General features: G+C 37.7%; 1 protein-coding gene across 3 annotated transcripts in view; it reads right to left on the reverse strand.

Annotated features, from left to right (window-relative positions):
- Positions 1-206: 206 nt before the first annotated feature.
- Positions 207-24,295, reverse strand: part of eif2a.L (eukaryotic translation initiation factor 2A L homeolog) — a 31,001-nt gene continuing 6,912 nt past the window's right edge. For 2 of the 3 annotated variants that reach the window (XM_018263806.2, XM_018263804.2), the window contains exons 3-14: positions 22,115-22,189; positions 20,167-20,285; positions 17,784-17,883; positions 15,549-15,631; positions 10,846-10,919; positions 10,596-10,740; positions 9,744-9,860; positions 7,186-7,757; positions 5,691-5,801; positions 3,500-3,616; positions 2,966-3,031; positions 207-446 (exon numbers count right to left, since the gene is read on the reverse strand). In XM_018263806.2, coding sequence (XP_018119295.1) covers positions 381-446; positions 2,966-3,031; positions 3,500-3,616; positions 5,691-5,801; positions 7,186-7,757; positions 9,744-9,860; positions 10,596-10,740; positions 10,846-10,919; positions 15,549-15,631; positions 17,784-17,883; positions 20,167-20,285; positions 22,115-22,189 — 1,645 coding nt within the window. In that variant the 3' untranslated portion in view covers positions 207-380. Of the gene's footprint in view, positions 447-2,965; positions 3,032-3,062; positions 3,346-3,499; positions 3,617-5,690; positions 5,802-7,185; positions 7,758-9,743; positions 9,861-10,595; positions 10,741-10,845; positions 10,920-15,548; positions 15,632-17,783; positions 17,884-20,166; positions 20,286-22,114; positions 22,190-24,295 lie in introns of those variants that run through there. The other variant, XM_041563374.1, reaches the window with a different exon arrangement.

The following is a 24,295-nucleotide window of genomic DNA, read 5'->3' on the forward strand; positions in this document are numbered from 1 at the left end:
ACATCTTTAATACCTAGTGTTATACTTACATAGGTTGGTCAATAGGTCTCCACTTTAGTCTATGTGCAAGTTCACTAATGCCTTGTGTTTATATAAACAGCTGTATCACATCTGGATATGTACATTATTCATTGTCTCCAATGACTGAAAAGTTATGTAAGTTTTTTTCCTTCCACACTCCAAGAAAACAGAACAAGATTTCCATGTTGAATTTTGTATCCGTTTTATACACATATTATAAAAGCATTTTGGGACATTCTCGATCTGTATTTACTAGATATAAATACACGGATTTCAAGATTCTCCAGCACAATGAAATCACTTGTATAGTTAGAAACCATAGAAGTGATGGACACAGTTTATCCTTCCGCTGAATAATGTTACACACCAAGCTCCAAATCTTCTAATTCCTTCAGAAGAACATTTTCCTTCTGGATCTTCTCAATCTGTGGGGGAAATACACAGACATTTACGCATTGCAGACGTTGTTTACAGAGGATAACTCACTGCACTGCTAACGGATCAGTCTTAAATCTCAGCCTCGGAATAATATCCTTGAATATCCGGAGGAATAGCAAACTAGGCTGCTGGCCTTGTGGAGAAAATGAATGTAATGTTTCAGCATTAAATGAATACAAACTTCATACATAATCCAGCCATTGGCTTGGACGTTAAAGAACTGCAGCTTGCGGATTTTCCCAATGAGTTACTGGGGGAACAATTTCTCTGTGGAGTAACAGACTCTGGCATTTCAAGTACACAGAGATAATAACAGCTCCCACAGGCTCAATACATAGTGAGAGAAAAAAACTTCCTAAACAAGACTGCCTTCAATATGATGTAATACAATGAAAAGGACACAATGCCAGGGCTAAACACAAAGACTGACATGCTTGTGTGTCCAGTTCTGCGGCTGCCCTTTCTTAGCAGACATGTTAATATTATTTATTATGTATTAATAAGTATGCAATTCTATTTTAACACTAAAATTATGGCACACAGATCATCTGCCAGATAGAAAGTTTTACAGAATATCCATGTTTTCAATTGTACTTACAAAAAAGAGGGTTTTCATGGTGGCCCCACACCAGACAAGGTGGGATTATAACAAACAATTCTGCCATGCAATGATCATCCTGATATTAGTCCAATATAGCTGCACTTGTGGATGACCAATCTGAACTAAGAACTACTTAAAGGGATACTGTCATGGGAAAAACAACTTTTTTCAAAATGAATCAGTTAATAGTGCTGCTCCAGCAGAATTCTGCACTGAAATCCGTTTCTCAAAAGAGCAAACAGATTTTTTTTATATTCAATTTTGAAATCTGACATGGGGCTAGACATATTGTCAATTTCCCAGCTGCCCCAAGTCATGTGACTTGTGCTCTGATAAACTTCAATCACTCTTTACTGCTGTCCTGCAAGTTGGAGTGATATCACCCCCTCCCTTTTCCCCCTCAGCAGCCAAACAAAAGAACAATGGAAAGGTAACCAGATAACAGCTCCCTAACACAAACAGCTGCCTGGTAGATCTAAGAACAACACTCAATAGTAAAAACCCATGTCCCACTGAGACAAATTCAGTTACATTGAGAAGGAAAAACAGCAGCCTGCCAGAAAGCATTTCTCTCCTAAAGTGTAGGCACAAGTCACATGACCAGGGGCAGCTGAGAAATTGACAAAACGTCTAGCCCCATGTCAGATTTCAAAATTGAATATACAAAAATCTGTTTGCTTTTTTGAGAAATGGATTTCAGTGCAGAATTCTGCTGGAGCAGCACTATTAACTGATTCATTTTGAAAAAAATTGTTTTTCCCATGACAGTATCCCTTTAAGGTGGCCATACACGCACCAATATAATCGTAAAACAAATTTACGTATGATATTCGTGCATGTATGGTGGAAGACGAGCCAACTGATATAAGCAGAAGGCTTAGATAACGGTCGGCTAGTCAATTGGTCCAGGCAGAAAATTTGGGTCGGGCACCTTTGAAGGCACCTGAACACCAGCCATTGTTAGTGCTGAATCGTCAGATACAGGTAGATATCTATTGTTTCTGCCTGTTTATCGGACGATTCAGCTCTACACATGTGTATTGAAACAAACAATCTTTCTTGGAAAGTCTATGGCCACCTTTAGTTGGGTCCAGGTCTGGACTGGGAGTCAAAATAAGCCCTGGCATTCCAGGTACACAGAGGCCCAAACAGCCCCCACCAGCCCAATGTCTATGGCATCTTACAGCAGCCCCTCTGGCATTTGCCAGAACCCACAGATTGCCAGGCCAGGCCGGGTCACTCTAGGATGCTATGCTATACCATGCAGCAGTTGACCAGGTTGGTTATTTTAGCCAATAATTATTGGTCTAATTGCACTCTGGATTGTGATATATGCCACCATAAAGTGCTATGGCAAATATGGTGCATCCCTATTTTAAAGCACTAACGGCTTGTTCCCTATTCACCAGGAACACTTGAAGCTCACTTGCCTCCCCCATTACAGATTAACAGCTTCTTTCTGTGATGTCACAGGTAGGGGCATTATTTAATGTGTCCTCAGTCAGTTGGGACTTTGACCCCCCTTTAAAGCTCAACTTCCAACTTAAGCTGAACTGCCAACAAAGATCCATAATGGGATTCTGTGAGGAGGCAGCTGTTGGGGTTATTAAAGGAACAGCAACACATTTCCAATAAATGAGGGAAAGAAGCAGTAACAAAGCTACCTACCCACATGAAGTGTACTCTTCTAGACCCAGCAATGAATTGCTCTTACAATGTTGCACCACTGAGTATACTCTAAGAATAATCGGAGGAATGTTACCCAACATTTACTTAGTGTCACATACTTCATCACAAATGGCGTTTAGAGAAGCCATTGGGCTACACATTGCATTTGCCCTGTTGTGACGTAGCAGGAATGTGACAATAATGGTACGAATGCAAAGGCTGAAGGGAAGATTATACCTGGTTCTTCTCTAGTGGTTTGCCAGATGCTTGCAGCTCCTTCAGTTGTTCAATTGCTTTCAGTTTCTGTTACAACAAAAGATGCTCGAAAGTAAGTGAACTAGAATTACTCAGTGTCACAAAGGTGGTTTAAGACATGATTTGCTTTAATACTAATATGCATGGCAGAAAATCACAAGGGAGTAGAATTATTTTAAATTTTCACTGCTATACCTTCATGAAGAAAGTAGATGCTGAATGTGTCCATGTGCTGTTACCCTCTGCTTCTATACAGGCGTTTCTGGCTAAGCTTCCAGTATTAGTCTGGGTGTCTGGCCAAACTTGCACCTTACTGTAGCCATTACGTGGCATTATAATCCCTTACAGAGCAATAAGAGAGTCTGATATGTGTAAATAAAAAAGTAACATATTAAAACTAGTCAAGTTGCCAAATTAAATTTGAACAATTTTCTAAATCCCAACCACACAATGGAGAGGGGGAGGTGTTGTTCATCGTGTAAAAACAGGTTCTTCCATGCCAAAAACAGTTTTTACCTTTTTTACGTTCTTGATCTTTTTATCGGTCTCAGGATCTCCTGTAGTTACTGAAGCCGGGGTATTATTCTCAACACTTTTTGACTCTGGCTCAGCAGGTTCTTCCAACTTGGATTCCTACGGTACAGGTTGGTTAGACAACAGGAAAATATATTTGCATTACATTAAAAATGTGCTTGCTGCCCAATAGTGCCTATAAACAATGCTTGGTATGAACAAGTCTTGCAGGGTAATGTAATAAAAGGCACAAGTTTGCCCAAGTGTACTTAGTTGCTCACAAAAGAGGAGATTTTTCTCAGACGACTAATCTCTTCGTCTGTCATTGCCCTAAAAGTGTGCTGATGGAAATCTAGAACAGTTGGACTGATGTTTAGCCTGTCATTTCAGGGTGGTGTTAGCAAATTTAATACCTAGATGTGTGATATGGTGTTGACTTCTTTTAAAGCGGCTGTGTCCAATCAGATGTAGGAGTATGTTTTAATTTAAGGCCTTCTGATTTGTCATAGTTCATTTTTAAGCAGGTGAAAGTAGCATATATGTTAAAAGTAAATGATTACAGGTTAGGTTTAACATTAAACAAAAGAATATAATCTGGGAATGCTACTGTTTTGTGGTGAGTATGCCCCTCAGTAAGCATTTTGAAAGGTTCTGTGGGAGGTGTCTGAGTAGTGAATCCAGGGCCAGATTGAAAAAAAAAAAAAGGGATAATGGGCAACCCTGTCTGGTTCCTTATTAATAGTAAATCTCTTAAGGTGACCATACATGGAGAGATCCGCTCGTTTGGCGATGTCGCCAAACGAGCAGATCGCTCTCCAATATGCCCACCTTGAGGTGGGCAATATCGGGCTGATCTGATCGTGGGCCCTAGGGTGTATGGCCACCTTTAGTTATTTACAGTAAGAAAGGCAGATGTGCAGTAGGAACAATCAAACTATTTTGCCACATTTCGCCACAGAAAAACATCTAAAAAATGTATGCTCTGTGTGATAAAAAACGCCCATTGGCTTCAACGAATTTGGAAAAGTATTCTATGTAAATGGGTTTGGTATATCATGTTGAATGCTTTTTTTTTTGGCATCGAGATGAACTAAAATGACACGGTTTTCCATATTGTGTAAAAATATTGCACCTAAAATTTGGTATATGCCATTCAAACAATGTTGTTCTTTCATGAACCCAGCTGGCTGTGCATTTTGATTCTGGGCAAGATTTGAACCAAGATAGAATCTTTCTATCTTGGTTCAAATGAGACGGCAACAGGACAATATGAATGGGGTTTAGTATGATCCCTTCCCTCCTGAGGTAGGAGGATTATGTGGGCTTCATTGGCTTGCAGGCACAGTGGGAGACTCGGTAGTGTAGGGGATGAAGTATGGATGTTATTATATCTGGCATTAATATTTTGGAAAATTCTGCACTGAAGCCATCTAGCCCCAGTGATTTACCCATTCCCCTATATAACAAGTGCAGCAAGAATATTCCCACCTGCTTCCTGCAAATCTAACACCATTGGAAGGATCATCAATTTCCTCAGCATTGAGTGATTTGAAATTCTGTCTTTTCAACAGTAAAGTATTAGGTGTCCTATGAATGTAATGTCTGTGGAGCCTTTTGCTAATACTCGCTACTACTTTACCAGATTTGTTTCCCCATCTAAAATATTGGTTGTGATTGACACTCGGTTGTGCTTTTTCAATTAGTAGACTGTAAAAGGTTTCTTTGTTTCCCCATATTTCTCTAAAGATTCTTTCATATGGGGTGCTTTTTGAACACTTTATAAGATAGTTCTTTCTGGAGGGCCATGCATTTGGTATTGTACGGTCTTAAATATTTAACATTTTTCAATTTGCAATTGTCAGGTTTGAAATTTGAACTGCTAGCTCTAGGGCTTAATTACAATAGCAACCAGGGAAGAGATTGGAAGCCAGTGTGGAAGATTTGTAGGAGAGGGACTGGAAAAAAGAGAATAAGTAAAAAGACACACTGAACCCTCTTTTTTGTAGCAGGGGTCAGTGATCATGAATATCAGATACATGGAAACAGAATAGGAATGCTAATAATTTAGGATAAATAATGAAAAAAGTATAAAAAAAAATGACCTATAGAGATAAATATTTTTAGATAGACCCAAGTCAGAGGCGAACTCCCCCTTACAATAAATGACCACAGGGGAAGGAAAGACAAGTTCTACCTGCTTTGCAGCTTTCTTTGCTTCTCTTTTCTTTTGGTTCTTTAAGGCTGTTTTAGACACAGGTTTCTCTGTGGACTGGGGCCTTATGCTCTGGGGTGGTTCATCTTCATGCTGAATTATAAAAAAAAATAAAAATATTAATGGCAAGGACTTTTTACAGAACCACAACAACAAGTTCCAAATTTGTCTCCTGTCTATAAACCAGGCATGTTTTGGCTCTAGTTGGTGCTGCTGAGTCTTGTCAGACTGGCATATGCCACAAAGCAGAGAGATTCATTACATTTTTTATGTTAAAGGGGAGGCAAAATGCAGTCAGTGGGAAACAAAAAAAAGCAAGGGAGCAATTAGCTAGAAGGGTAGGCAGAGCTTCTTCCAGTATGTCAGCTATGTGGGTTGTGCTCAAGACCGACAGCTCTGATAGGTGCCTTTGGCTTGTTAACTTTGCCTTCTTTTCTTAATTTTCTTTGATGGTTGTTATGTGGACAGCTCTTGGCCTACTTGGTGAAACTCTGCACTGGTGCTGGTGCATAGCAACCATTTAGCTTAGTACAGCACATAAGGTGTTGATGTGCTCTCAGAGAAGACTGACAGTCAAAACACTCTTGCTTGCCATTAATACGAATGGGAAATACTCTGCCTGTGTCAGAGGGTCAATGAGACCTGCATTAATATGATTTTAGGGCCTCTGAAACTTTGGCCATTTTCTTTTAAATAAAAATGTTGAATCTGCTAATCTGCCATTGCTTCACTGGGTCACCTATAGCAACTATGCCCCCAGCAAATGGAAATTTACCAGTACAAAGGGTTTCTGTACAAATTTCTCTTTATTTTTGTAAAAAAAAAAAAAAAAAAATAATGCATAATATTGTTTATGGAAACTTGAGCTGGTAATAAATAAAAGTTTTAAAAAAAAAAACATGCCCCCAGCAGCTTCCCTCTAGTAAAGCCGCTGAGCAAAACAATCCCCATGCACTGGAGAACCACATAAACCACAGGTCATAACTGCATTGAATATAGACAAAAATTAGCAGCACACTGTTAAGTTGCAAAAGTGCTCAAGTGCATAATTTATTTAGCCCATAGCATACAAAGGCAACGTTTGAGCCAACCAGGCCCTTTATCGAGGCTTGATAAAGGGCCTGGTTGGCTCGAAACGTTGCCTTTGTATGCTATGGGCTAAATAAATTATGCACTTGAGCACTTTTGCAACTTAACAGTGTGCTGCTAATTTTTGTCTATGGATTGATGCGACCGAGGACAGGATTGGGTCTTCTAGTTCAGCACCTGGCACTTCAACGGTGTTTGTTTGGGAGGTGAGCGCTCCAATTTTTGTGATTATAACTGCATTGAATGAGAAAAGTAAAATCTCTGGTCAGTTGAGCCCCCCATAAAATGTAACTGTAATGGCACAAAGACACTGGTTTATTCAATATGGAGCTAAGATACACCTATATGCATAACACAAATTCCATATGCTCTCGGGAGGGCCACTCACCAGCTTGTAGCTTGATACAGGCTTGTTCCTTAGGGCGGGAGGTCTGTAGGCCTCGGTCGGCTTTGTGTCCTGAGTGGGAAGGTCGCCCGGCACTGCCTGGTAAACAATCGCTTTAGCTGGAAAGACTCCATCCACAAAGGGCTGCCAGGACACTTGCCATAACTCTGAATTGGCTGGTACATCATATTTGTGTAGCAGTGTGCCCGTATAGTGCCAAATCTTATAGCCATTTCCAACACGTAATCTTGGTGAACATGTGGCAGTGATAATATGCTCCCCATTGGGGCACCAGGAGAAAAAAGTAGCGTCTGAAGCCGTGGGCTTGGATATTAATTTGTAATTTTTTACATCCCATACTTCCATTTGTCCTCTCAAGTTTCCAAATCCAGCAAGCACCAGTATGTGTCCTTGGGGGCTGTAGAAGGCAGCATTTCTAGGGCCAGTTCCAAAGTCAAATATTGGATCACATTTCAGGTTAAACACCGTTGCTTTTGCTGGCATGAAACCATAAACAACACAGAATTCTGTGGCGTTTTTGTTCCAAGATACATCGTAAATGGGACCATTCTTTGCTAGGGGGGGAAGCATCAATAAATTCACACTTTAATTATCAAATTAGCATCCAATGAAAAACAAATTCATGCTTTTTCATAAGTGTACAAATTAATAACATAACTTAGGCTTTTCCCTCCAGCAGGCGAAACCTACAGGCCACAAGGGGTGCTGGCTAATGCACACATACCTGCTTAGTCATGGCGAAAGAAGCTGATTAATGGATGTCAAATAGTTAATATAACTGAATATACAAGATTGTGAGTAGCTGTTACTTTACTTGGTAAGGATCTGACATCAGCCATGCTTTTTGCCTCAAGTAGAGGTTTATTGTTGAAAGCCACTTCCTGTGCCCAGAGTTTACAATTTAATTAATTTTAATTCTATTACTCCCTCTTTAATATATTCAATGATCCAAACTATTTAAACTAAGTTAATTCACACGTGGTGTTTTCTCTAGTTGTAAAACATTAGCCTTAGTTTTATAAGCGTTTCAATCTTTATTGAATACAAAATAAAGGTTCTTTAGTTTCAATGATCCCCCCTCAGTCAGGTCCAAAGTGCGGTTATCTCACATACTAAAAGAACTGTACAATACTTGCCTATCTAATCTGTGGCAATCAGGGTGGCGCTAAAGTGCTGTGTGTTCAACTTTAAAGGGATCCCGTCATCGGAAAACATGTTTTTTTCAAAACACATCAGTTAATAATGCTGCTCCAGCAGAATTCTGCACTGAAATCCATTTCTCAAAAGAGCAAACAGATTTTTTTATATTCAATTTTGAAATCTGACATGGGGCTAGACATATTTCAATTTCCCAGCTGCCCCATGTCATGTGACTTGTGCCTGCACTTTAGGAGAGAAATGCTTTCTGGCAGGCTGCTGTTTTTCCTTCTCAATGTAACTGAATGTGTCTCAGTGAGACATGGGTTTTTACTATTGAGTGCTGTTCTTAGATCTACCAGGCAGCTGTTATCTTGTGTTAGGGAGCTGCTATCTGGTTACCTTCCCATTGTTCTGTTGTTTGGCTGCTGGGAGGGAAAAGGGAAGGGGGTGATATCACTCCAACTTGCAGTACAGCAGTAAAGAGTGATTGAAGTTTATCAGAGCACAAGTCACATGACTTGGGGCAGCTGGGAAATTGACAAAATGTCTAGCCCCATGTCAGATTTCAAAATTGAATATAACAAAGTCTGTTTGCTCTTTTGAGAAATGGATTTCAGTGCAGAATTCTGCTGGAGCAGCACTATTAACTGATTCATTTTGAAAAAAAAAAAAAATTTCCCATGACAGTATATGCTCTAGAATGACCAATTCTAAGCAACTTTTCAATTGGTCTTCATTATATATTTGTAGTAGTTTTTAATTCTTTGCCTTCTTTATCTTAACTTTCCAGCTTTCAAATGGGGGGTCACTGACCCCATCTAAAACAAATGCTCTGTAAGGCTACAAATGTATTGTTATTGTTACTTTGTATTACTCATCTTTCTATTCAGGCCTCTCCTATCCATATTGCAGTCTGTTATTAAAATCATTGCATGGTTGCTAGGGTAATTTGGAGCCAGCAACCAGATTGCTGAAACTGAAAATTGGAGAGCTGCTGATTAAAAAGCTAAATAACTAAAAAATATATATATAATGATAAAAAATGAAAACCAATTGCAAATAGTCTCTGATTATCACATCTACATCATACTTAAAGTTAATTTAAATGTGAACAACCCCTTTAATATCTTCAGTGACTATTATATAAATCAAATAAAAACAAGGCAGGCAGTGTTTTCGCATCAACCAGGCCACTGTCCAAGGAAGCCTTTTAGTGTGCAATGTACCTTTAAAAATCCTTCTCTATTGTTATTGGATTGCAGCGACTATCATGCTTTAACTCTTAGAATATGCTGGAGAATGCTGGGATTTGTAGTCCACCTCTAGAAGGAATCACACTGCTATGGTAGCTATATACATATATATCCCCATGAACACCTTGCAGGGCAACATATACTTACGCAGCTGCACTACAGCACTTTCTCCATTTACAGCAATGTAATGAAGCGTCTGTTCTCCATAGTAAGATGCGCCAGTTTTGTCCACATCTGTACTGGCAGTCACCAACACTGCAGTAGCTGTTAAACAGGAACACAAAAAGTAAGTTGGTGAAAGTGGGTGTTTAACCACCATAACATTATTACTCACTATACCTTCATTTTTTTATTTTCTCTCCTTGCTTTTGCAGTGGAAATAAAAGGAGGTATATGTGGAATTGTTTTTTTGCTATTGCTTTTTTGTCTTTCTACGTTCTGTTATGCATTACTAGCTCAGCTTGTAGTTTTTACTCTTGATTAAACTGCCACTAACAGGCTGGGTGGCCACAGCATTCCTGATCACTTCCCATAGCACTCCTACTGTGTTGTAATGCTGTACCAATTTGTCAAAGGCAAATGATCAGAGTTAGTAGTGTATTTCTTCGTGTGATACCATAAGATTATACCAGCATTCTGTAGTGTACTAAGCACGATTCTGCAGAAATAAAGATATGGTACACAGGGTGCTTTCTTACAGGCACAAATTTATGCAAATATTCTGACAAAATACACAGAACTCTATACATTCACTTCCAATTGTACATACTATCAGTAAGAAAATCCTGATTCTTTGCAGAGTTGTCCCAATGACTTGCCTGTCATTTTACATCTCACAAACACCCCACCCAGAATACTGTAAATGCACAGACAAAACAATTTCCCCACAAATGGTTTGTACAAATATGCGCATTGCTCCTCCAAATGAAAATTATACACGATGTGGCTTTAAGTGATAGTAAAGGTAGAACAAAAGAACCCCAACCCTTTGCTAAATACCTTTAGAATTCCACAACATGATTACTCGATCTGCTTTAAAGAAGCTTTTATTGGCCAGTGCAGAGTGTGGCCCTGAGAAGTTTGGGTACTGGTACAGTCTCACAAAAGATGGAGCCCCTTTACTGCCGGGGACATACACTGCTACCTAAGGAATCAGAAACACATTTTGTTAAGAATAAAATAATGCACACACACACATATTATTTATACACACAAAAGCACACACAAACAGTATTAAAACACAACTAACCTTGCAAGGATGTTCTCCAGGTGACAATTCAAAATCGCTTACTTTCTGTAAATGTAATTTATTGGCAATGGTATCTGTTCAATGAACACAAGAAAAATGATTCATCAGGAGAAACAAATGTAACATGAACATTACTTGTAAAGATGAATGTGTTACATACACTGAACACTATAGTGCAAGAAAACATCTGGAAGTTCACCTTAACTTTTATTATTATGTAGACAAATATATAAGCTAATTTGCAGTTGGTCTTATGTACTATGCTAATATTTCATAGCTATCTAGCCTGGAAATTTAAAGGCTATGCAGTTATATACAGTCCTTGAGTAACTCATTCTTCCCATCTCTAATGTCTGCATTGATTTTCTCTGGGCAATCTGATTTTCTTCCAGGTTCCAAAAACATACAGGTAGGTTACTGGGCTCCTGATGAAATTGACCATAGAGTGTGTGAGAGTGATAGGGCCCTTAGATTGTAAACTCCACTAGGGGCTAATGTGAATGATGAACAATCTCTGTAAATTGCTAGTTAAAATATGTCCGTGTATAAATATTGAAAATAAAAATAATACCACTCCTTATGTGGTCCATATAATGACCTATATGCCTTAACTATTTCCATAACTTTTAAAAAAAAGTTGGTTAGTACGGTAGTTCACTACTTGTAGACAGTGATGTTCTGAGAACTGTTTTGTTTTTTTTAAACGTTTTTTTAACTTTTTTGCAGCAGCAGCTTTCCAGATTGGAATTGTAACAGCTGTCTGGTTACTAGGGTCCAGTTTACCATAGCACCTGGGCAGTGTATTGACAGACTGGAAGATAATTGTAACACAACTGAACAGAAAGATAAGTAGTAAAAAGTAACAAAAATAATAATATAGGTTCATTGAACAATCTTTTCTGGCCACCAGTCAGTGCCACCTATGTGAAAGATGGGAAGAGGTCAATCAGAAAAGAAAAAAAATAAAACATGTTTAAAAAAAAGTAAGACCAACTGAAAAGCTGCTAAGAATAGGCAATACTGCAACATTCGAAGTGTTAACTTAAAGTCACTTGATAAAGAGTCTAGCCCGAAACATGTAATGTGCTTTCTATATCCTCAATAAAAGCTACTGCCATGGCTTTTTTCTGTTTTTGCTACTTATTAACTTAAAGTTAACTAGAGTTGAAGCATATACAACTGGGAAACAGATACCATCTATTAACCATCTAAAGAGCCTTTTTATGGCATGCTTTTGCCATCAGGAGGAAACCAGTGAAGGTTGCAACACCTTTCAACATTAATGTTATTAAAAGAACAACACCCTAGCGGACAACTGTCAGCACTCCATGTGTCAGCCAGAGAACTTCCATTTAATGACCGTGTATAACAGGGTGCCACTCAGTGAAAAACAGCAGACAGAGGACAAATGCCCCATGTGCTAGGGATCTAAACATGGTTTTTCTCTAAATAAAATGATTTTTGAAGAGGTCAGATTCTTTGATTTGTAAATACCCATGTTATATTATGTGCTCGTCACTAGGTGGTGGTATAACCATGACAATGGAATTGCATGTTCTCAGTGTGTAGCTTGTTTTGTATAAGGGCGCTCATTGGACTTTAACTGTATAAAGAAGTCTCCTTCATCTCTTTTCACTATATAGTACTTGTAAACAAAGTGGCATGAATATCTATATGAATACAAACACACAATACAATTTTATTTCTAGTACATAATTCTATGATGACCAACTTAATTACAGTATACATTTCTACCACTGTCACCCTACACCTCCCTAATAATATTACTCTTACAAACACATTTTGCCTACACAGACAAAATAGTTGCCTACACTCTTAGGGTAAGGTCACACCTGGAGATTCTGGGAGATTTAGTCGCCCGGTGACTAATCGCCTCTTCTTTGGGGCGACTAATCTCCCCAAACGGCTTCCCCCTATCTTCCGCATGCTTTAATGAAAAAAACTCCTGCAGCATTGGACCCGTGGCGCTTCGTTTTCTGAAGTCGTCGGAAGTTGCCTCGCAAGGAAACTTCGGACGACTTCAGAAAACGAAAGGGGTTGTTCACCTTCCAAACACATTTTTTTCAGTTCAGTTGTTTTCAGATTGTTCCCCAGAAATAAAGACTTTTTTTCAATTACTTTCCATTATTTATTTTTCACTGTTTTTCCAAAATCTAAGTTTAAAGTTGAATATCCCTGTCTCTGGTGTTTGAGTCTGACAGCTCAGTAATTCAGGTGCAGACTCTAAACTGTTACAATTTTGCAACATTTAGTTGATACATTTCTCAGCAGCATCTCTGGAGTATTAGCAACTATTGTATCAATTCTAACAGCTGCCTGTAATGAAACAACAAACACAAGGACGATGCGGCTAATGGCGGAGCTCACCCGTGGTACGCCGGCTCCTGCTGAGTCGCAGCTCTCGCGATACTTCTGGCTCCTTCTAGCCGGCTTAACACATACTCCAATGGTATCGCTACGGAGCGCCGATCAAAGCAGTCACGGAGTCAGGCGTTTCAATATCAAATTATTGGCTTTATTAAGCGCATTAAAAGTACAGGGGAGGGGGATTACAACTAACGCGTTTCATGTCAGCAAGCCTGACACTTCATCAGAGTAATTAGTGCATACCTGTGTAGGTGCTTAAATAGTGACACCTATGCATATCATTAATGAATTAAAGGGAAAAAGAAGTGTTCTCACAAAATAATATACAAATATTCAAAATTATACATATAAAATATATTTATATGTTTAATTAAAGATATATTAATAGAATTTACCTTATTAAATGCAATATAATTTCTGACTAGTTTCAGATTATTTTGAATAATTTATTTATGTTTGTACGGAGCAGCGCCAGTGTTTCCAATACAGGTTTTTAGCAAATAATATTTTAAGATAGACTATATTTGGCCATAAATAAAAGTTCCCTATCTATTATATTGTTCTAACAAGTGGGTGGAAATCTAAGTAATAAATTTAAGTAATAAATAGAGATAAAGGAAATGCTTTCTTTTAAAAAAAGTTTATGATAAATATAGTGATACCCTAATTAGGTTTTTTGGTGTTATATGGATGTGCAATTTTAAACATGATTGGAAACGCAAAACCATATAAATGAATGAAAATACATTCCCCCCCCTTATGCTCACTAATGAAAGCACATCATTCTATCACTTATACACTTTTAAACTAAATTATTATGGTTAATGAATTACTCACTAAAGGATACCCCTTTTTTATAAAATTAATTAGACTATTGATTATTTATTTAATATTTTATTTATATATATATGAGGTTATCGAATTAAGTAATCAATGTACACAACACATATTTTCACTAGGATATTTCTTTAAAAAATTGAAAAAATTGACTGTTATTTTGATACAGATAGTCATGTGTTTTATTTTATATGTATAATTTTGAATATTTGTATATTATTTTGTGAGAACACTTCTTTTTCCCTTTAATTCATTAATGATATGCATAGGTGTCACTATTTAAGCACCTACACAGGTATGCACTAATTACTCTGATGAAGTGTCAGGCTTGCTGACACGAAACGCGTTAGTTGTAATCCCCCTCCACTGTACTTTTAATGCGCTTAATAAAGCCAATAATTTGATATTGAAACGCCTGACTCCGTGACTGCTTTGATCGGCGCTCCGTAGCGATACCATTAGAGTATGTGCCTGTAATGAAACCCAGAGATTCTGCTCAGCAGGGACAAAGATAAAGAAAATAATTGGAAAAAGTCATTATTTCTGGTGATCTATCTGAAAACAACTAGTTGTTTGAAGGTGAACAACCCCTTTAACTCCTTCACTTTGCTAAAAAAAAAAGCAATCCTCCTGACTTTGAAAGCCATAGAGCCCCCTACTCTGGGCTTCTGGATTAAACAGAATGATGACATGCTCCCAAAAACTTACTCACATAGTACTTGGGTGTCCAGCTGAATTTGAAAAAACAAGGTACCAATTGTTGGCTGACCTGCAAACAGGCACCGCAGCCCTGTAATAGGGGCAACCTGTTGAACTATATTGGTTTGGATTTGCTATACCTCTATGTTTGGAAAGCCCATCTTCTTTCTTTCTGTCCTAAATAATCTTTCTTTACTTCCATTCTTTCTCTATTTAAATGTAAAATCAATAGAGTATATAAAAAGATTTGCCTACATCTGAAATTCATTTAAAATGTAACTAATGCACAAGTGCAAAGCACTCGATTAGGCATAAAACTGAACATTTGTTGATGCTACTCAAAGGTAAATATAGCAAACATACTCCCAGCAACTTACAGAAAATGCCAATGCTCCCTTTCTGATGCAACGGAAATAAGGTAAGTAATTCTATTGTTGGATCGTGTTGCAGCGTTGATGCAACGCGACACGACTGTCGGATGCAGACGCAGCATCTGCAGCTGCGACACGATCCAACAATAGAATTACTTACCTTATTTCCGTCGCATCCGACGTGACGCCTGCGTATTTGCACAGCGCGCCGGAATCGTCTGTGGAGTCCTGCCCAGAAACCTTGCTGTTTGGGTAATTGCCGAGTACAGTTATACACAAGGCATAGCACAGATACAGACAACTCACTTTAGTGAATTAGTGTCACTTATAAAACACTGCCCATCAGTGTGGTTTTAACATAAAAAGTTAATCTTCAGAGAGAAAATAATGTGCATGCAGATACAGTACCAAAATTGCTGTTTTCAAAGAAGTGCACTTCATTGTTTACATTTCTTGCACAGATACTTTCATCGTCAGACCAGCGAGGACTCCTACAGGAGAAAGTATACACAGCAAATCATCATCATTTATTTATATAGCGCTGTCAAGATACGCAGTGCTTTACTGCAGTTATAGCAAACAGGGAATAAATGGTGGATAACAGACAAGGATTACAGAGTACAATAGGGTTTACAAACTAAAAGGTTAGGGTACAATTGAGACATTAGGATTGTATAAACACTTTGTCATTTTTGATACAGCAATGATTAATTAAGGTACATCGAATAAAAATAATGTCTATGCCTACAACTGCTGATTTAGCAATACCGGATGCTCCCCTGAAAATCATATACAATTGTGAGTAAAGCAGATTAGGGTTATGGAAGATAGCTCATAGTACAAGTTGATTTGAGGCAAATTGGAGAGGCTTCAGATGTTTTTTTTTTTGCCTACTTCTGGATCAACTGGCAGTTGGAGACCACTGCACTATTTGTACTCTGCTAACAAGTAGTAAAATTAGGTCATGGTCTAGCAGTCTTTGGGCACATCATGATACTGGGGTCTTGATCTGCCTATTAGGGACATAATTGAAGCTCTCTATAGCAGAAATCTCTTTCTAAGTAAGCTTACAACTATATGGATCATACATACCATAAATACAGACCAGGAAAGCTCAAGTGTGTATGGGAACTACCTTCACAAAGTTAAAGGGATTCTATAATCTCAGAGCTCAGGTTTATAATATCAATGCTAGAGAGTTTTTTATTTTTCTTTACCTTTTTAAACGACCACGAATGGTAAACTAAAATTATTTCCTAACAGAAAGGGTTCCTTGTATTTTACTTTCCATTAATTATTGTGTTACTGCTTCCACTCTGTAGCAACCGTGCAGCTCCAAGATAGCAAGTCTCTCAGGCAAATGATATCACCAAAACAAGTCTCTCTGTTTCCTACCCATTGCCCCAGGCAGCCCTGATTCTCAGTAGCCCTTTTTTTTGTTTTTTAAAACCGTGTGCATGCTTAAAAACACACAAACCGATCCTCCTAGCTACACGGACGGCTCAGGTCAAGGGTGGACAAGGGAAGTGGCTGTCAATTAAGATGACAACAGCATTTGGAGACAAAGCTTGCGCACTTTGATCAACCACAAATAATTATTTACGTGGGCTAAAAACAGAGATTGGCTACAACTATGTGAGAACTATTCTAGTGGAAAGTGGTTACTTGTTACCTTTTGTTTTCCTTTAAGCTTTCCTATCTCAATCTTCCACTGATTAATCCTGCTAAAGGGGCAGTATACTACCTTGTTGAACAAAATTGCAATAAATCGTTCTTATGCTGAACATACTTTTTGCCCATTGTTTTAACCATGAAAAAAAAATGTTTTTTATTGTTCCTTGACCTAAACAGAGCAAACAGGAAAATTGAAACTACTCTATGTTTGGTCCTTGTGGAGTAAATAATTAGTAAACCTGTATACAACCCCTCCTTTTACACGTCATCTTGACTGTTAGCATGATCCATTATTATGCAGGGGTTATCTGCACACTGATAATCTAATTATCTTCCTCACAAAGACTAGACATGGAGTAGGTTTAATTTACCTGTCTATCCTGTTTTGCTCTAGAAATAAAATAAACCACTTTTCCAGCTTAAAACAAAAGGCAAAAATGTTTGTATTCCTGGATTGGAGGCAAGTTTTTATTGAATAAAAACCAGGTGTACTGCCAATTAGAGCCTCCTGTACGCTACCTGTCCACATAGGGACGACCAAATAGCCAATCACAGCCCTTATTTGGCATCCCCAGAAACTTTTTTTCATGCTTGTGTTGCTCCTCAACTATTTTTACATTCGAATGTGGCCCATTGGTTAAATAGGTTGTAGACCCCTGAATTAGAGATTTAAAGCAAAGATCTGTTTGGTTGTTGTGAGCGACTGCACTGGTGCAATTTAGCACTTATGCTCATAAATCAGCTCATACATATTTATTTTTTTACCCCATATATGCTGTGAATTTCCATTAAATGTGATAATAATGAAAGCACAAAATCAGATGGATGTGTGCCTAAACGTTTGTTCATATTGGCAGATGTTAGTTGTCCCACACATTCTAACTATCGGGCCAATTAGCTCTGTAAGATTTTATTATTATAAATATGTATTTATATAGCGCCAACATATTTCGTAGCGCTGATACTTACCAGTTTTCCATTTTTTTCTGGATGAAAGATTTGACACAGTTTCCAGATTTCAGGTCGTACAGTTGTAGATTTGGCGTTCCTGCTGCGCCATCTTTGCTGGCTGTTAGAAAACCAAAGAATATTTATTTTTATCATGCAAAATGAGGTGCAGTCTTAAGACAATTAAAGGGTTATGTAATAAAAGGCACTACCCAGGAGCATTAACCCATAGCAAGCAGCCAACAGGTAGCATTTACTGGTCACCTGTTTCAAAGCAAACATCTTATTGGCTGCTGTGGGTTACTGCTACTGGGCAAAAGGCGCCTTTTATTTCATTTGGGGGCTAAGTTTAAATGCATTAACACAATAAATATGAAAGGTCAACCATTGCAAAAATGAAAATTTAATATAAGCTTCCTCATACTGAAGTAAGAAATATTCTAAATACAATCAATTATATAGTCTGCATTGTTTCTGAAATAATCAAGGTTATATTCACTATTCCTCTGTTTCTCTTGTTTTAACTTCACTATTCATCTCTCAGCATCTCTTCATTCTGTCTTCATGCAGCAGTTGGGAGTCAGATGAATGATCCAATATATCTTTATAGGGGGGCTCCCTTTCCTAGCAGATGAATTACAGCTCACTCAATAAAAAAAAAAACAAAAAAAAACAATCTAACAAAATAATTGCATGTAGTGAGACAGGATTCTTGGTGATTTTAATAGAGTGAGCTCTAATACATCTACTAGGCAAAAGGAGCCCCCTATAAGATATATTGAATCTAACTGTCAATGAATATCTGACACTCAACTGCTGCATGAAGACAGAATGAAGAGATGCTGAGAGATGAATAATGAAGTTAAACTTGATTAATTCAGAAACGGTACAGAATTTTTAATTGATTGTGTTTAGAAAGTTTCTTATTTCAGTATGCGATTATTACATTTTTAATTTATACGATAGTTCCCCTTAAATGAGAAACTATACCCATACTCCTGGTTATACCTAAGAATTTAAAGGTGACTTGCCATTTCAGTTCATAAATTAAAATATAAATCATCTGCAGATGAATATAGACTTAACAGAGTTTAAGCCTGCCTTAGGCATGGTATGTATTAGCTGAAAGCCCATTATCCTAAGAGCTCAGAATACAGATATGCCATATTCCGCAGATTCCTATCCAAGCAAAAAATTCTTATTTTTTAAAAATTTGAATAGAAAACTAAACTTGAATCTACAACATCAACTTCATGCAAAGTCCTCCTCAGCACCAAAACATCTTGCCAAGCAGGCAAAAAGCTGTTAATTGTGCATAAAACTACCCAGTCATTATAATTGCTAACCTTAAATCCAAGATGGTGCTGTTCTTTGCTGAATTTAACACACGGTCCCGCTGCATAGGTCTGTCAGTGCCATGACTATGTTCTGAAAGGTCCCAGCAGTCCCTTGCGGCTGTTGAGACCAAACACATGCGCAGCCCAGCATATGAATGTGGTCAAGGACCGCCAACGAGAACCTTTCAGAACATGGTGGCATTGCTCTGACTGAAATATACATATGCCATATCCCACATCATTTACTTTCCATTTAGGAGAATATAAATGGACAAACATCCTTAGCTGGAAACAAAGTTGGTTTAGCCTTTAACAAATCAGTTCACATACTGTAAATCTATACCAATAACCAGAGTCGGATAATTGTTACTACATATGAAATACAGTATCTAACGTGCTTCCTCTTGTGCCAAACCATGTGATCAGCAAGTCTTTATTTCATGTTTATCCAATGACATTCTCAGCATTTTATTCTCCTTGCTGGATTTTTTTCCTTAGTGTATGTTTAAAGGGGAACGGAAATTTGATAAAGAGGCCACATAACACAGAAACCCTTAATATACGCATCACAGTTACCGGTTTCTTCAAAAAGTATGAGTAAATGCCATGTTCTAAACAGTTCTTCTCTTTCTGCATCATTTGAAATCCTGGCAGGGAAGGAGGGACTAAACACTGATGTTACAAATTGTAACAACTACTCCACAGCTTACAGACAGCATGCAGGAACTACATAACCCACAATGCATTGTACTGTGATGTTCCTTTCCTTATTGAAATCACATGTGCAGGGAATTGTGGGGTTTGGAGGATGCAGGCTGAGGACAGATGGCTGTTGATACGAAGTAACAGTAGTCAGCCAGCTCAGCAAAGTAGTCAGACAGATCAGCAGGACAGAAACTATTAAAAATCATGAAAAGTCTGCATATTTTTTAATTGATGTATATTGCAAAGTTGTTTGAAATTATGTTTACTTTTCAAAAAGCTCAAGTTATGTTTTTGTAGAGTTCCCCTTTAATGGCTGTGACCCATTATCTCTTTGACACGCAGCATTTAAGTCTGTTGCTTACTTGTATACGTCTGCCATGTTGCCAGTATTGTGTTCTTTGGAGAGAATTCAAGGCTGACAACTTTGGGCAGATCAAAGGTGTGCAGTAACTTGCTGTCAGAACAGTTCACTATATTTATTCTAAAAAAAACAAAAAAAAAAACAAAAAGGTCATTGAGATTTTACAGATTAATAATTAAACCATGTGATTTCTTACACCAAGTATCATTTATTAGTACTATTTTCCAGCAGGGTATTGGAAGCAGTTCTCCTTGCACTGCTCAGTTTACTGAATTTACAGACATTATATTAATAAATATAGATTTAAATTGTTTGATACAAAATGGTGGCAGTTTAATGTCTCTTTAATGATACATCATCCTATCTGTCTAGTGCAAATACCTAATAGCATGTAAAAAAAGAAGAAGTAAAGTGCAACAAAGAAGTGAACTAGAAATGCAGCACTAAGAGGCCCACTTATCAAAAGTCGAATTTCGAATTCATGTGAATTTTTTTTTTATTCAAATATACTCACAATTCAACTGGGAGGTTATTTTAAATATATCTAATATTCGATTGAATGGTTCCGACCCAAAAATCTGAATCGTATTGGATTTGTATAAATCTAATTTTTCTCCTGAAAAAAACCCTCAAATTTCAAGAAGGCTAGTAAAATCTCCGAATGGCTCAACTGACCTCTGCCACTGACATGAACTTGGCAGGTTTTAGGTGGCGAATATTAGAATTAGAACTGTTTCCATGGTTGAGGTGTAATGAATCTCACATTCGAATAGGGGGATTAAAATTTGAATGTGTGAATTTTGAAACTGGAAATTTGAATTCAAATTTACTATTCGACGCTTGATAAATCTGCCCCATAATGTTTTGGGGTCCTCTGCCAGCCCAAGGCAACCCAGTAGTTCCCATCCCATTTCATGCAGATTCACTGCCCATGTTCTGTGCTGCCTGTTCAGTGTCTAAAATACTGAGATACACATAGAATTACATTTCTAGGCACAAGCGATTTTAGGATGTACTTCTCCTTTAATGGGTTATTATAGATAGTAAACTTAAGTGTTAAAACCTGCTCAACCACACGGGACAACATGAAAAAACTGGAGAAGTACATTATCATTTTGATCCTTTAATTGTAGAATTAATGCCAAATTAACATGAGGTTGATGGCTATGTGATATGATACAGTAGCGTGTCATTTCTGCTCACCAGGGACAGCATGACCTGTGTGTATTATTACAACATCATTCTAGTTATTCTTTCCCTTGACTGTCCCTACAGTGCCTGCATCAAGACTGTCTGGGAAAAGCAAAAGTTCAATAGCTGGATGGCAGCTTTTACAATGAAAACCGTTTATGATAGCACAATATAGATGCAATTATAGCACAGCATGTATAGCTTTAAATATATCTGTGGCAATAAACCTTACTTGTATAATAACATTGAGGGGGTTTTTTATTAAAGATCATGTTGTCTTTTCCCCAAAAAATTCTAGTTTTTCTAGGGTAGTTTTACTAAAAAAAAACCTAGACCTTTTCAGGATAAAAAAAAAATTTCTGAGATTTATTATGCCTCAAAGCTACTAAAAGCCCAATCTGAAATACTCCAGCTAAAACCTGTCGAGATTATGTAGAAAATCAACAGCAAACCATTTGAAGATGTTTTTTGTCATCATGATTTTTTTTAAAGTGGTTTGTGCTGGAAAACTCAATAAATTAAAGGTATAGGAGAGTTTTTAGCCTATAACTCGATAAATTCTAGGTATTTGAGTTTTTTTTCATCCCGATTGCATTCAATCAAGTTTTTTACATTTGGGTTTTTTCAAACATTCGAGTTGTGATTTTTTTTTCCAGGTATAAAAAAAAACTGCACAAACGTGATCTTTGATAAATAAGCCCATAGGTGTACAGACAGCAAACAGTACAGACAAGATCAGGCTATAAAATACCACTGACACTTCTCCATTGCACCAGCCAAACAGCTTTCCATCCTTGGTAAACCTGGACACCTTGCAGTTCTTACTGGGATCTCTGTGAATACACAACAAAGGTACATTTTCAAAGCTCGTGCAGTAAACTCAACATGGCTATAAAGAACTATAAATAACTAAAGTGAAAAATATACTTACATGGTTTACGGAGTCAGTTGCATTGTAATTAATTGTAATTTGTCTGATGATTTGCTGACACTCGAGTGTCAGATATAAAAATAAAGTATATGATTATAGTTCCGCTATGTTTGGGATCTGGGATTTTTGGATAAGCAGTCTCTCTAATGTGGATCTTCCTACCTTAAATCTATTAAAATCAAATGCAAATATTAAAGGGGGCATTATAAGGTAATGTAAGGTAAGTGCTATTATAATCACTTTGCCATTTATATTACTTTTTTTTTTTTTAAGGTTACAAGACAGAACTCCTATTTTAAAGGGCAAGTTAACTCCATAATAAAAATGTGCCTAATAAAAGAAAACAATTATCAACAACTTTCCAATATACAGTACAGATATAGGATCCCTTATCCGGAAACCCAATATCCAATAAGCTCCGAATTACGGAATGGCTGTCTCCCATAGACTCCATTTTATCCAAATTTTTAAAAATGATTTCCTTTTTCTCTGTAATAATAAAACAGTAGCTTGTACTTGATCCCAACTAAGCAAAACCAGCCCATCGGGTTTATTTAATGTTTAAATGAATTTCTTGCAGACTTAAGGCATGAAGACCCAAATTGTGGAAAGATCCGTTATCTGGAAAACCCCAGGTCCCAATCATTCTGGATAACAGGTCCCATACCTGTACAACCATTGAAAATTTTCAGGTCTTTTAAGTTATTTGTAAAAACAATTGATATTGAAAGCAGCATTGGCTTAACTCCTGGTTGTTACTTTTTAAACAATGTTGCAACAGCAAAGACAGGTCAGTTGCCTTGTCTTACAGTCATAGACATCAGAGCAGAGAATAGAAAGGAGAGATGCACTGAATCCAGGATTCGGTTCCGGATTCGGCCAGGGTTCAGCCTTTTTCAGCAGGATTCGGCCGAATCCTTCTGCCCGGCAGAACTGAATCCGAATACTAATTTGCATATGCAAATTAGGGGCGGAGAGGGAAATTGCGTGACTTTTTGTCACAAAACCAGGAAGTAAAAATGTTTTCCCCTTCCCACCCTTAATTTGCATATGCAAATTAGGATTCGGTATTCGGCTGAATCCTTCATGAAGGATTTGGGGGTTTGGCCGAATCCAAAATAGTGGATTTGGTGCATCCCTAATAGAAAGGAACAAACACTGCATTCAATAGCGATACATATACACATAACGTAAAACCCATAGAAAAGGTGTAATGAATGTATATTTTTAAAGGTTAAAGGTTTAAAGGAGAAGGAAAGGTTAAAACTAAGTAAGCCTTATCAGAAAGGTCCATCTAAATATACCAGTAATCCCCCAAAGTAGTGCTGCTCTGAGTCCCCTGTCAAAAGAAACAGCACATTTCTTTCCTTCTATTGTGTACACATGGGCTTCTGCATCAGACTTCCTGCCTTCAGCTTAAACCTTATTGCCCTGGGCAAGAGCATGCTCAGTTTGCTCCTCTTCCCCCTCCCCTCCCTTCTCTGCTGTAATCTGAGCCCAGAGCAGGGAGAGACTCAGGCAGGAAGTGATGTCACACCATGTTAATACTGCAGCTCCTATCCTAAACAAACAGAGAGTTTCTAGAGCTTTTTACTCAGGTATAGTAAACCATTCTACAGAATAAATATAGCATTCTAGCTTGTACTATTGCAGCTAATCTATTGGCAATAAAATGCCTCTGTAGCTTTCCTTCTCCTTTAAAGGTTCACATATCCTTTACGTTTCTCAGGGGACAGATATAAAGGTGTAAAATCCTGGAAAATGTAAAGTCAGGGAAATTCATTATGCATTATTGGTGGGACCAAAATTCAATGGTGTAAAATGAGGGAAAACTTGAAATCAGGTTTGTTATCAGTATTACTGTTTGCAAATTGCCGCTTGACCTGGGCAATGGACAGGCAGAATAGCACAATTTCCCTGCTGCAGCAAGCTTTTCTTAATGCTTATAGTGATAGGATCTCTTGAACTGATCAAATTAGAATGGACACTTCCTGCAGCAGAAAACATC

This window comes from Xenopus laevis, chromosome 5L (assembly GCF_017654675.1).
Source record: "Xenopus laevis strain J_2021 chromosome 5L, Xenopus_laevis_v10.1, whole genome shotgun sequence".
Classification (NCBI taxonomy): Eukaryota; Metazoa; Chordata; class Amphibia; order Anura; family Pipidae; genus Xenopus; species Xenopus laevis.